This window comes from Ammospiza caudacuta, chromosome 10 (assembly GCF_027887145.1).
Source record: "Ammospiza caudacuta isolate bAmmCau1 chromosome 10, bAmmCau1.pri, whole genome shotgun sequence".
In the NCBI taxonomy this organism is placed as follows: Eukaryota; Metazoa; Chordata; class Aves; order Passeriformes; family Passerellidae; genus Ammospiza; species Ammospiza caudacuta.
The window spans coordinates 22,846,363-22,861,321 of NC_080602.1; the positions used below are offsets into that span (position 1 = coordinate 22,846,363).

The 14,959-nt window shown below is 38.9% G+C and overlaps 1 protein-coding gene across 1 annotated transcript in view; it reads left to right on the forward strand.

The window, feature by feature from the left end:
* Nucleotides 1-14,959, forward strand: part of MCTP2 (multiple C2 and transmembrane domain containing 2) — a 107,488-nt gene that overhangs the window by 36,067 nt on the left and 56,462 nt on the right. Inside the window, exons 10-15 of the mRNA XM_058811034.1 lie at nt 234-398; nt 1,740-1,870; nt 8,286-8,472; nt 9,250-9,343; nt 13,067-13,169; nt 14,831-14,933. Of these exons, the coding sequence (XP_058667017.1) occupies nt 234-398; nt 1,740-1,870; nt 8,286-8,472; nt 9,250-9,343; nt 13,067-13,169; nt 14,831-14,933 (783 nt within the window). The remainder of the gene's footprint in view (nt 1-233; nt 399-1,739; nt 1,871-8,285; nt 8,473-9,249; nt 9,344-13,066; nt 13,170-14,830; nt 14,934-14,959) is intronic.

Below are 14,959 nucleotides of genomic sequence, written 5' to 3' on the forward strand. Positions count from 1 at the left end.
AGTTGGGCAGAAAATCCATAGCATCCTACTGCCTTCCATTGCCTGCTTACCCTTAGGGAAGCATGGTGTCCCTCTCACTCCTGGTGTGCTTTCCTAGCTCAGTTAATGTGAGCATGAAAAAGTGTTTGGCTCTCGAAATATTCTGTATTGTGCCTTGCTTTTCAGTTGAGTTAATGTGAGCATGAAAATGTGTTTGGGTCTCAAAACATTCCGTGTTTTGCCTTGCTTTTCAGTCGAGTTTCACGCGGAACCTGCGGCTCTCGGAGTCGCTGCGCAAGAACCAGCTGTGGAATGGGCTGGTCACCATCACCCTCTTGGAGGGCAAGAACATGCCCAGAGGAGGCTTGGCAGAGATTTTTATTCTCCTCAAACTGGGGGATCAAAGATACAAGAGCAAGGTAGGTATTAAGGATTTCCTTAAGTTGTCTGAAGTCAATAAGGGGCTTGGTGTTTCTTTTACTGGTGTTGCTACCTCAGATTGAACTGTTCTTGATACTCTCTTTGATAAGTGAGTTCAAAATCAGACCAGGCCAGAAGCATTAACATTTTGCTCTGTTTTGATGCCAGTAGAGAAGGAGCAAGTTAGGAATATTGTGTGTTATCAGTGTTTTGTGCATTTAACACACTCATCATGTTGATGGATGTTTGATATTAATATGGAATGAAATAAAGCTACATGCATCACACATGTGTTTTGTTCTGTGCCAATACAGAAGTTGAGGTTGCAGTGCTGGAAAAGCAGACCTGAAATGGTTTCCAGTGCAGGGGAATTATTATTCTTTTAAAGTACTTTTCTTGAATAATATGTTACATATTGCAGAACCTGCCCCCCAAACAGATAAGATGTTTCATGGTTTTGATATTAATTTTTATTCTTCTAGGCTGTGTTTATCTGTCTACAGTTCAGTTGTATAAGAGTCTAAGAAATTAATGAGGTTCCAAAAGATAGACATTTCATCTGGAAAGTCTAATAAGAAGAAAGGCTATAATTAAAATAATACTCTTTTGAGAGAGCAAGAGCTCTGCATGTCATGAACTGGAAGTGCAGAGGAGGAGAAAACAAACCTCCTCCTGTACAAAATGTACAGAGCAAGTTCACAGAACATAACATTTGGATGTAGGCGCATCTGAAACCTGCACTCTGTCCCTCACATCAGACCTCAAACCAAGGTCATGATATGTTTTTTATTTAGAAAAGTAGTTTTGAAAAATAACAAATGGTTTAGTTACTTTAGAATAAATAGATAGATGTTATTCCCGTTACAATCCCTTTTTGTGTGTCTCTTTAATGGTCCATAGATGTGTTGTGAATCTGCAAGACTGGGATGTTTGCTTAACACAGAAGGGTGAAAAAATACTGTTTTGAGTTCCTTAATTCATTCAAACCTGTTTCCAGGTGATTGTCCTCAAAAAGGTTATTCCTGATTTCTTCCGGTGTATGATGGTGAATGATGACCATGGAGCTGGTGGGATCTACCTTGTATTTTAGAATTTTTTCCATCCATTCATTCAGAAAACAATTGTATATTTATTGTTATTGAGAGGGAGGAAAGAGAATATTTAGGAAGATGAGATTGTATGTAATGGGCTGGGGAGCTTTGGTTGGAATGACATTAGTACTTGATGCTCTAACACCCAGTCTTGTTCTGAAGAATTGATTTCTTTTTTCTTCTTTTTGATTTACTGTGAAAATAAGTGCTGTTTAAGAAAAGTAAATGTTATAACTGCATGTTTTCTAGACACTGTGTAAGAGTGCAAATCCTCAGTGGAGGGAACAGTTTGATTTTCACTACTTCTCTGACAGGAAGGATATGTTGGACATTGAGGTGTGGAGAAAGGATAACAAAAAGCACGAGGAGCTTTTGGGAAGGTAAGTTGGGTTTGAGTTAGATTTTATGTTTTTTTGGGGGAGAATGGGTTAAGTATAAAAAAAAAATTAAATTGTTTTTAGAACTAATCAACTTTTTTTTTTTTCATTACAGGCATCATAATGTATTTTTCTGTCCTTATTCCAGCCATGTATAGGTTATGTTTCCATTATGTTTATTAAAACCTATTAGTGGGTAATTGACTAGCCAAAATCTGAATGCAGAGACATCCAGGCCGCCTCTAAAACCTGAAATACTGTGGGAGCTCAGTGGCATCAAGAAGCAGGATTTTTCTGTATTTTTCTGGTGATATTGCTTCACATCTTTATATATGCTCTGCTGGTGCCACCCCAGGGATTTTTTGCTCCTTTTGAGCGTGGTGTCCCGTTTTTTCTGTTTGCACTTCAATGTTGTGTTATAAGATTCTTTAATTCCATTCCACTCTGTCTGAATTTGTACAGTGTTGTTTTCTTAGTAGTACCTCTCTCTTCCTTTCTTTGGTTTTCAACATTGTCCTGTGGACCCTTCTCCCTAAACAACATCTGTGCTGTTGGGGACATGCAGCAGCACCAAGAACCATTCACTCCACTGGACACCCTCTTTGGTCTGTCCAGCTCATCTGCTGGCAGGATCATTGCCACAACTCTCAATTTCCTGAGGGTGGGGAACCTGCCTGCAGTTGTTTGCTGCTCTCACCTGGCCAGGGTTTCACAATGTGCTGACTAAATAGCAGTAACTCATAAGAACATTCTCTAACTTTAGGCGTTCAAATAGTTTGAGACTATTCACTGAGAAGAACAATGCCCTTTGGCTCTACAAATGTTTGTGGTTTTGCAGAGCAGGAAATTCTTTCTGGCTGAGTGCTGTTGCTCATCACATGGAGAAGTGGCTGAAGATGAATCTGTTCCTTCCATTCTCACAGTTACTTCCATTACTTCTGATACTCTGTTTAGAGTTAAGAAATAAAGCAGTGTTTGCAGCTTACCTCAGGTCAGTCTCTGATGCTGGAGCAATTCTTCCTGAGGTTTTCCCCCTTCATTTTAATTTTCCCCTAAGCTTCCCCTGCCTCTTTTTCCTACTTGTTTCTGGCAGGTGGTGTTTAGTGTGGCAAAAACAATCAGTGAAATGCTTATTCTGTTCAGCACTGGTGAGGTGTTGTAGATTTATCGTAAAGAAAATGCAAATCTTCCAAGGTAAATCCCTGGAAGTGTTCAAGGCCAGGTTGGATAGGATCCTGAGCAGCCTGCTTTAGTGGAAGCTGTCCCTGCCCATGGAAGGAGTTTGGAACAAGATGATCTTTAAGATCCCTTCCAATCCAAACAATTCCCTGATTCCATGTTTAAATTTATTTTTGATGTCTATGTGGAGAAAAAATTTTTTGCTTTTGTTGTCTTAAGCACAGCAAATTGGCTGTAGCATCAAAATGGGAAAAAATACACTGGTTTTTGAAGAGCAATTGCAAGAATAGGTAAACACCAAGTGCATAATAACAAGTATTGTTTTTACAGTGTAGAAACTTTTTGACACCCTATAAATAATATTTTATGAAGGGTTCAAATGCAGTCTAATCTGGAGAAGGATTCTGTTGGACAAACAGCATTATGAGGTGCCATGTTTATTGTCTCCATGATTTCCAAGTTGAGTTTTGAGATTTCTGGATTTCACAATATCATTGTAAGAAATAGTCTTTAGTAAAATGTTTGTGGGTTATATTCGGTCATTACACACAGCAGTGCAGCCAACTGCCCTCAAATAATTTGCATGGCTTTAAGGAAAAAACAAAATTTTCTGGATCTGAATTAATAATTTTGTGGTCAATTTATGAATAGAGTTAGAATTAATTATGGTCCCTTCCAGCCTGCTCAACCTCCAGCTGCGTTGGTTAAACTTTTAAATGTATGCATATTTTTAATATTTAAATGAAGTTGGACATGCTCACAACAGAGTCAAATCTGATAAACTTTTGTGACACGAAGACTCCTATTAATTCCTTTAGACACAGGATTTCAGATAGTATGGATGCCTTAAGACTCTGGAATATGGTTCTTCTCCCAGGCATAATTTGTTTTTCAAGGTAAAATATTGTTCTTGAAATAGGACCTGAAGTGTCTGTGGAGAGCATGGAACGTGTAGAATAAGGAATGCCTTGGACCTCTGTTGCTGAGCACAAACACCTGGGGTGTTTGTCTGCTTCTGAATTAGTGAGGAAACATTTCATGTCACCCTTCTATCACAAAGCAAACCCTCACTGTCAGTGCACATCACAAGCTAAATTATTACATCCAGCCTACCTGCAGTCTCCTCAGAGTTTCAGCTGGGTCCAATTTCTCTTCCTCACTTAAAATCCCACAGCCTTGAGTGGTTCAGCTGCAGGCTCTGACACTGAGGGCTGACTGCATTTTGGTGCCGGCTGAAATAATCCCTCTATTTAGTCTGCACAGGGCTGTTAGTAATGTTTATTGAGTGCTTTTTGTGTCCTTTGGGAGAAGAGGCACGCTATAAACAGGAGAGGATGTTAATGTATATGAATAAACAAAGGTGTTAACGTGTGCAGAATTTGTCCAGGCAGAGTTAAATTGTTTATGCCAGGTTGTTAGAGAGTGTTTCTGCATTAGGGGATGTGTTCTGGAAAAAGAGATGCTGCAAAACATTGAAGGGTTTTCCTTCACATATTTACCTTGAGAAAGAGATTTTACAAAAATTGCTAAACTTAAGCTCTGAGACTGGAGTGCCTCCAATATCTTTATGATGAATGCCTCCAGGAAACTGTCTTTGCAATAAGAAACACCCCGTGTTTTAGAGGCTGTGCTGTTGGGATGGAGCAGTAAAATCCCCATTATGGCTGCAACCAAAACCTTCACTTACATCTCACCAGGCTGTAGGATGAATCAGAAAAAACAAAATTTGTCCGTTGAATAAGTCATAATAAAATGAAACCTTACTAATTGTTCCCCTGACACCTGTGGCATTTGAAATGTCAAGGATTAATCACAGATACATCTGTCTCTACTCTCTGATGATTCTGATCTCTTTTATGAAGGGATTTCAAGAAGTATGCAGGGGGTAAAGTGGCACTGTTGTGTACACATTTTTTTTGTATGTATTTATATATGTTTAAAGGTTCCTGTCATAATTTGATTAACTGTGATTGGGAAAATGAAATACAACTTCATGGCTAGTAAGAAGTTAGCCTCAGCACCTTTCAGTGAAATTTTAACATGTGATTCCCTGATAAACAAATATTTTAATCCCAGATTTGCTGTGTACTGTTCTCAAGTACTAGTTCTCTGCAAAATTAGTAAAAAATGGGGCAAAAGAGAAGCTACAGGTGAGGGCTTTAAGTCAGAGGAACAGTCTTAAATGAAAACTAAAGCTGTACAGGACTAGAGGGTAATAGAGAGATGAAGATCAGGAAGAGGAAGGAAAGCATTTAATTAATTGTGGTTAAAAGAAAGGAAAGTGATACATTTGGGTGCACAATGCATTAACTTACAGAACTGCAGCCCCTATAGATTGTGCATGTGGCCACTTGTGTGAAAGATTATGTCTGAATTTAATATGTAGCTTAGAAAAAGATGACAACAAGCAGAGCTGTTCTATCATAAGTCAGGATTACTGTCGAGAATTTAACTCAGGAGATCATTTGTATCACCTAAAATACAAATGTTCTGAGAGCTTTGCCCTTTTCATTCAGAGCAGGCAACTTTTAAACAAAAGTGGATTACCTCCATTCGTTTGATTCTGTGACCATCACAAGTCTCTTACCACTTTCCTGTGAAATAATTATGTGTGGTAAGATCTTGCAGATAAAAGGCTGAGAAACAAGGAAAGGAAGAGTTTCTGTTTCACAAGAATGAGGGAAGTAGTTTGGAAATCATTAGACTAGTTTTAATAGTGTAGAAGTGTTAGTGTGGAAATTGCTGAATTTATATAGTAAATTGAATGTCTAATTGTTTTACCAAGCTGCATTCTCTGCAGTCTGATTTTATAATCTAAATGAAACAGAATGTCTTTTCTTTCTTAAGCCTTTTGCCAGTGCAAATGTGGATTTTCTTTTCTCACAAGATTTTTTTTTTCTCTCAAGAAAATATAGGCATACCTTGAGTGAACACAGATGTTTTAAGGAAAGTTAGTTTGCACAGAAATCAGACATGATTTGAGGAAGAAATATTTACACTCCACCTCCTGCTGTTCCCTCCACATGTGCATCCCTCTGACCTCCACACCCTTGTACTCCATCTTTTCTTTAACGTTATGCAAATCAAATTCTTTTAAGAAGAGAAGCAATTCCAATTTGCCAAAACAAGATACAATTATATTTAATTTTGCCTTTGACATCTGATGAAGTTCGAGGTTATCTGCTGGGGGGAGATACTCTTGTCTGAGCGAGTTGTTTTCTGTCTTAGTCCATGGAGAGTTTTAAACATAAAAAATCAGCTGCAGCTTTTCCCAGCTTTTTGTGGACTGCATTGAGTGGGTGGTGTATGAAATGCTGATGTGGGAGACATGGTCCCTACTGCCAGCTGAACCACAGAGCAGCTGGGTGACCTTGAGATTTCCCCTCTCCTTCCTTTAGTTTCTGCATCTAGGAAAAAAAACAAACCAAAACAAAAAACTAAACTCCAAGGTAAGGATACATCCCCCTTCTGTGCTGATACCCAAAGTATCACTGGAATTGAGACACAGTGGTGTTAATGCAGCCAAGGTGATGTTGACCTCCAGTGTGGAAGTGATAAGGGCTTTTTCTCAGAAAGAAATAAGGTCTTTTTCTCTCCCTTTGTTGTTGTTTTGTTTTCTTTCCTGCTGTAACTTTTCCTGTCATATTTTTCTGAAGAGTCTAGGTGTAGCAGAGCTTTAAATGCAACCTCTCACACTTGGAAATGGTGTTGAGAGGCAGCCTACGCACCGAGCCGTCTTGGTACTCTGCCTGGTTTATTTTCCTTCTCTTTCAAAGCACTTGAAAGCAGTTAATAAGAGTAAACTTGAAACCTGTTGTACCTCCAGAGCAGTGGAGAGAAAAGAGCACACTTAAGGCAAAGTCATTCCCGTTGATTGTGGTCAGAGGAAGCTTAAGGAGTTGTGTTTTGATACACAGAGCTACTGGACAGCTTAGAAACTCACCAGAGCAGCGGCTTTTACTTCATAACATGGTTTCTTGGGTTCTCAGGCTGAAATGTTTTGAGATTATTTTTTCCTCTTTTTTTTTTTTTTTTTCACCCCCTTTAGCATTCACAGAAAATAGGCTGTTAAGAAGCGGAAAGCATGCAATTTATAGCAGATGGGCATAAACTGCTCCAGCTCTACTACTGGAATGGGATCAATCAGGAACACTACATGCACCATTTACCCAGAAGAAACACACCTGGGGGAACCCTGTGGAATTTTAGCCTATTAAGACAACACCTTAACAAGTTTAGTTTAAATAAAAACTTGTCGGCAGGCATTAAGTGAAGCAAAACCTCTCGCTCTCCATCAGCCACTGCCCATCCCTTTGAGGAATGTTCCTCCTCTTGCAGTGTGGCAGCAAACCTTTTCCTTCCTTCTTCTTTTTTTCTTTCTTTTTTTTTCTTTTTTTTTCTTTTGTTTGTTTCTTTTGTCATATTTTATTTTTTACCCTTTTTTCATCTGTAACTTTTGCTCAGCCTGTTCTTACAAGCCAAGCCCCACGGAGGTTCAAGAAAGTTCCACTCCATTTACTGGACTTCTATTTAGAAAGCTTTTAGCTGAGCCAAGTGATTGCACTTTTTGTTGCATTTAACCACTCCCTTTGTGTGTAACTGGCTGCCTGGTGATCTCTCTGCTTTAGTCCATGCTCATATTTTATTGTTGTCTTTTTATGAATGTTTCTCTTTTATCTTCTTTATTTTTATTTTTGGGAGAAGCATCAGGTTAATGATACATATTATGTGCAAGGAGTGGGTAGGGGGGACTTTTAAGACAATCCTTCCCATTGGGAAATATAACAGTACACTGAAAATGTAGTTCTAGTAAGGCTTGTAAAAGAGATTGGGGCATACAGTATAATGTAGCATAAAATGGAGTATGTGACTTTAAAGAAACTAATCTATTTTAGGCTAATGTTTTAAATTTTGCATTTGCCCCCTTTCTTTTCCCCCAGGTGAAATTGAATTGTGTTTCAAATCCATCACAAAACACTGGGGGATTTTAGAGGGGAAGTGAGGCAGGCCCGAGTTAAGTTTTCCTCCTGTACTTGCAACCCAAACCTTTTACTTCCCTTTACCAGTAGACAGACCAGAAAGCAAAATCTGACAGTAAGTGCAATAGAATCTTATTGGTTTCCCGTGTTTAATTTTGGGATGTTTTTATTTTTTGCACTGAAGAAGCAGAAAGTTTTGGTTGCTTTGTTTTTTTTAATTACCTCTTTTTCCTTATTAACCCTTGGCAATGTCATTCCAGGTGCCACGTTGACATTACTGCCCTGCCAGCAAAGCAGACCAACTGCTTGGAGCTGCCTCTGGAGAAACACCCAGGGTCCCTGCTGATGCTGATTGCTGTTGCCCCTTGTACAGGAGTGTCCATCTCTGATCTGTGTGTCTGTCCCTTGGGAGACCCCAATGAACGGCAGCAGATTTCTCAGCGTTATGTGAGTTTTTACTTTTTTTTCCCCTTTTTTCTTTTTTTTTTTTCCTTCTTTTTTTTCTTTTATTTTTTGGTTTTGAAATAATCAAAATTGCAGAAAAAAAAAATTTCTCCATTCATAATGACCTGTCCCCTACCAAAGAAAACTATTAAATGGAGTAGTAGCGTGTCGAATGATGAGGAGGAGATTGGCAGGGCAGATAGACCCAAGCAATTTGGCTGTTTGTATTTGTTGAGTTTTAAACTAATGCTGTTCTTTTCAAACTTGAATTGTATTAGGAGATTGTTATGGGGAATGAGACCCTGAATATCATGAGACCCTGAATATCATGAAGAGACAATAACACACTTAGCTTTATTCCCTCCTTTGGGAAGGTTATTTTCTGGAATTTAAATGTTGGGAGATGAAGCTTTGTGATGGCTTCCACATCCTCAAAAGCTGGTCAGGATGGAATAAGTGTATTTCAATTTGTGCCTGGGAAGGTTTAGATTGGATATTAGGGAACATTTCTTCACCAAAAGGGTTTTCAGCACTGGAACAGGCTGCCCAGAGAAGTGGTTGAATCATCAGTGCTGGAGGTATTTAAAAGATGAGTAGATGCAGCTTATAGGGACATGGTTTAGTGGTGGGCATGGCAGTGCAGGGTTAGTTGTTGAACTTGATGATCTTAGAGGTTGCTTCCAACCTGACTGATTCTGTGATAAGCTATTTAGTGGTCCATAGTCTCTGTTTCTTGCTGAATTACAAGCAAAATACATCTTTACGCTTTTCTCCTTGCAGTGTATAAAGAATTCCTTTCGGGACATGAAGGACATTGGCTTCTTACAAGTCAAAGTTTTAAAGGCAGTGGACCTGATGGCAGCAGATTTTTCAGGTATTTTATTTCTGTTTTGCAGCATATGATGCTGTAATATATTGCAAATGATAAGTTGATCAAGGAAAAGTGAATCATCTCTCTAGCACTGAAACTTGCCTCAGGGAACTGAGATACCAAATGGCTTTGACTGCCAAAAGTATGTTGGAAGGTCCAGTGGATGGAGATCTTAATTTCCCATTAGACCTGAGCAATCTGACAGATAACTTTACAACAGCACATCATGCTAGGTGTTTTTTCCATCAGGAATATGTAAAGTAAGACTTGATACACAGCAATGCTGCTTGCAGAGCACCTGCAAAGCAAAGCCTCTCCATCTCCTGTCAGGTGTTTTGTGGGTTTGGAGCAAGACTGAAAGGTGTTGGGGTGTCTGATGTGGTGCTGGGTGTGTGGGCTTGGGTGATGCTGCAGGCTGTCACCTGACAGAGGAAGCTTGTCAGCAACAGGGCTGTGTGATGCTTTCTGTTAGAGCTTATTTGAGGCTTCACTTTGGGATGACCTTTTTGGTGCTCTTACTCCATGAAAAATATGGATTTTCCACTGAGCTGTTCCTCAGGTTGTGCTTGGTCCTGACAGCAGTGGACACTAACACCTTTTAAAACCACAACTTTATATTGTACCTCTGGGGAAAGTCTAGGAGGTTGATACTTCTCTGTAGTGACTGCATGGATATTATTATTTTTATTATCATCTTCTCCAGGATTCTGGAGACCTTTTAATTCCCCTCTCTATCTCACAGCAGCTCATAATTCACAGGCACAGCATTGTGTGTTGTGTATTTGCTGACACAGTCATTTTTTAAAGATAACTTGTTGATAAAGGCAGGAAAGATGGTAGAGGGAAAACATTTTTACCCCATTCCCTTGTTTTTGTGAAGGCATTGTTACATAAGAGAATGCTTGTCCTGAAAAAAGGAGCAGAGGAGAAAGCCCACAATTAATCATGGTACTGTTTTAGGGGTATATTCAATTCACTGCTAACCCTGAATTGGAAAAAAATGTTTACTGCAGAAAGCAGTACTTCAAGGAACTGAAGAACTTAATTTGAAAAAAAAACCCAAAAAGCAGCCCAAAACCTGTCAATAATGAAAAGTAACTTGTAAAGAAATCCATATCTAAATTGACATAATATATAGGTCCACATGGAATTAGGAGTGTAACTGCACCTCTCTGACTAAATTAATTTGATAAGTGCAGCACAGCAGAGCAGCCCCAGCTTTGCCATGTGCCAAAAGTTCCATCTAGAAATATGTGGAGTTTTAATATAGACAGAATTCGTGGAAAGAGCTGAGCCCAGAAGGTTATTTACCCTCTGGAAAACTTTTCTGATGCTGAAGCGGTTGCATCAGTGATGGATTTGGCCCCCTCTCCCTCAGTACTCAAACAGGAGCATGTGGGTGGATAATGAACATTGGAAGAGACACGCAGGTTCTTGATTCTGCAATTCAAAGACTTTTCATACGGAGTATGTGATACACATTCCTTGTGCATAGCACAGAATGAAATTCTGCTTAAGTAAAAGGTTACTCAGTCTGTCATTATATTCAAAATAACCCAGGCTTTGAGCCTGATTCATGAAGCAAATGACAAATTGTTTTTCAATGGCAGTGCTGAAAATATCCTAGTATTATGCTGTAATAGACCCACCAAATTGCAAAAGGATGCAGCCATTTTAGGTAAAAATAGCATAATTTCTGATCATGAAATGAGAGACATAAAGATTAATTATCTGTTCTGAGCCATTCATAAATGATTAGTGCAGCAATTATGGGCTTCCATAATAGAGCCCTCCTAGAGCAGTGCCATATTTCCTGCATTGCCAAGGAGACTGCTCAGATTTATTGTTATTGATAAAAGTAAATTCAAAGTCCCAGCTAAAAATCTAATAAAGGGAAAATCACAGAGGAATCAGAGGTACAAAGATTTCCAAGGGTTAATAGAGGAGCAGTGTGAGCAGGTAGTGTCCCCTCCCTGTCCCTTCCTATAGCAGCCACGAGTCTTAAATCCCCCAAGTCCTGCAGCCTGGTGGGTATGATGGGTGTAATGCCACCTTATACCTTATTCCCACAGTAAAGATAGGATTTTGGTGTGATTGGGATTTCTGTATGTTGTCATCATGGATTTTAATCGCAAGTTTTTAGCCTGCTGTAATAATAGTGATCAGAAAACACACATACTATCTGCTTTGGTGTCGAATAGTGTTCTGGAAATCCATATTTTACTCCTGGACATAAATTTTTGGGCTGGTTTCCAGACAGCTGTATCATATATGTAGAAGCTCTTCACCCACAGCTAGCCCAGTTTGAGCCTTCCATACTTTTATATTCCTAGATAATAGTTCTGTTGATGTGGAAATGACTTTTTCTGCTTTGTTGGATGTTTTCTGTGTACGCATGAGAGTTCTTCTCAAACACTGCATTTGCTCACTGACCAAAAAATAGCATTCAGAATACCAAATTATACAGTGGGATTGTTTTTGGCATATACCAGTTTGCATTTCAAGCAGTTTCTCTGAAAGGCTACATGCATTTTCCACACTATCAGGGAATGGGCATGTAAGCTGAAAAGGAGAAGACAAATAGATTCCAGTAATACACATGGTCTTTAAACTTTACCAATATTGACTAGTTAATACCCAGTGTTTACATACTGAAAAGATTCCTGTTTAGTTTATAAACTTCTGAGAGTAAGACCCTTAAAAGCTCTGCATTAATAATACAGAAAATAAGGATTAAGAAAAGGACAGCTTCTGCTTAAATAGCTTGTTTGCCTGATATCTAAATCCCTGCATTGCTGACATATTTAGTTGCCTACATAGAAGTTAGGCTGGAGTGTCTGTGGCGGAGCTGTACATGAGCATTGGAGATGAGATTAAATCAGATCCTGAGCCAGACATGCTGATAAGGGGCCACTCTGCTCACAAAGGAAACTGCTGAGCTGCAATGAGTTGGTAAAACTACAAATTCATTTAATATGAGTGATCAAAAAATACATTAGTGAACATGTGTTCACCTAATAGATTCCATGCTGGCATCCTTCTTTAGAGAGGAGGAATTTTTTTGCCTATTTTTTATTTTATTTTTTGTTTTGTTGTGGGGGTTTGCTCTGTTTGTTTGCTGTAAGTACAATACTTGGATCATGCATGGATTCTCCAGTTGATGTTGGGTTTTGTTTAAACTGTGACACGGCGTAGATCCTTCAGAGCTTCAAGGACTTGCTCACATGGAACTAATTGAAGAGATGCTTCTGATTTCAGTCAGTGTTGTGCTTCTTTTCTCATGATGTGGATACTTAATCCTGTAATCAACTGAAGAAGACCACAGGCTCTAAGCAGAGGATAAAACAGGGAGTGTAAGTGCAGCACTGCTCCTTCCCTGGCTCAGAGCAGTGGTTTGACTCTCCTGAGGGTGCTGAGTCATTGTCACCATGAACAGATCTTTCTTGCTGTAAGGACTGAGGGATGATTCACTGAAGGTCTGAGATGTCAGGTATTAGAGTGAAGCCCTCTAAATGAGCTGTAAGGTAAGTGTTGGAGTTTCCAGAACTGGGGATTATCAGAGATACTGGTTTTTTTTTGGCAAGTCATTCCAACAGAACGGGGCACTTTGCAGTTGCTTTAATGGATCTGATTTTATTAAACCAATCACTTCCTCAGCCCTATTGCAAAGAGTCTGCATACTAAATGCCATAACTGATCCACTTAATTTTCCTTTCCTTTCCCTAGGCAAAAGTGATCCTTTCTGTGTCTTGGAGCTGGGAAATGACATGCTTCAAACACACACCGTTTACAAGAACCTCAACCCTGAGTGGAACAAAGTTTTCACATTGTAAGTGGATTGCTTTGGAAACCATGCAGCAACTCCACTTAGCAGTTTAACTAGGGAAGCTATTGACTTTGGGAAAATGCAAAGGTCAAGTTTAAGATATGTCATTTTTTCATAGTCAGAGAGGATGTTGGAGAAATCTCAAATATAACTTAATTAAAGCCTTTTGCCTTTTACTAGTTCTTGCGTGGAGTTTATTAATAGAAGTCATTAAAAGAAAAATTACTGTGATATTTATAGGAAGAATCATGACTAGACATAATGGAGTCATAGTTTGATCCAAGAGATAATGTAACAGAAAGTTGAGACCAGATACTCACGCCTACATTTTCCATAACTTAAAATAAAATGTTTCATTGAATCTTGGTCGAATCCTTGTTTAGTTTGAAGAAAGCAGAGAATGAGAGCTCGTGTTGGTGTTGGTCTATCTTCTGAATTTAAACTAGTCAAACAATGCAAATTAGATGCTTAAATTTTTATGGAAATCAAGGTATTCTTTTATTTGTCACTTTATTAATAATAAAAGTTATAATTTAGGTATTGCTTTTAGGCAGCCCAATTTTTTAATCTTGCTGTATGCTGACAAAGGTTTTTGTGAATAAGTGAGTGAGATAAAGATTTTTGTGAATTAGTGGTGAGTGCTGCTGTCTCCCAAGACTGCAGCAGTCTGTGCAAAGGCTGGCAACAAAGCATTTGTGACATTTGCATCTGTCCACTGGAAGAACAGTTTGAAAGTTATGAACTTCTTGCTAAAGCAGCATTCATAAATACTGGACTGGATGAGAACACAAGAAAAACTATCTGATTTCTTTAACAGAAATACTTTGCTGTATTTCTGTTTAATTCAGGGGTGCAGCTGAATGCTTGTCTCTTGGAGTCCTTTCTTGTACTTTGTTCTCAAGAAGCTTCCACTCATCACTGTTTTTTCTGAGACTGTGCCAGCAGATGAGTCTTGTCGGATGTTCAGCCAGCAAAATAAATCCAATAACAATCCAAATTTATTTTATTTGAAAAGAAAGTTTGTGTCTGTACTTCCTGTGGGTTTCAGATATGTCAGCTATGGACTTTCTCTAACTTTCTTAGGCTGATCCAAGCTCCAAATCTGCAGAGCCAGTCAGGCACTCACATCTCTCCTTAGATTTTCGTCCATTTAAAAAAGAAAATTAATCAAGCCCCTTAAAAGCTATTGATGATTTAGATTTATTTTGGAGCAGCGTGGATTGTTTTGGGTGCATGAGTCCATTGTAGCTGGACCTTTCAGTACCACTACAAAGCTATCCCCATTATATCCAGGTTTTCTGCAACACACTTATCTGTGTGTGTCACTGTGCAGTTTTAATGCAATGAAACTTGGGTTTGAATTCAGCCCTTGATCTCTCCCAGCAGCAGCATTCTCTGTTGGAGAGCTGACTTTCACATTGATAGCATCACCAATACAAAAAATACCAAAAAGTCACTGTCTGGACCTAGTTCTGCAACTGAACCATGTGGGGAATGCCCATCACTTGATTCATTTTGGGGTGGAATTTAATTAAATGATAGTTATATACCCCAAGGTAATACAAACTTAATTAGCAAAAAAGTAATCTCAGATCATTGTGGAGGGGACTGTGTGCATGTGTATTGAATATTATTTTTTATGTGTCTGCACTTTTTTGTTCCAGCCCTATTAAGGATATTCACGATGTTCTGGAGGTGACAGTGTTTGATGAAGATGGAGACAAACCCCCTGATTTCCTTGGAAAAGTTGCCATCCCTTTGCTGTCTGTAAGTTATCTTTATCACATGTATCA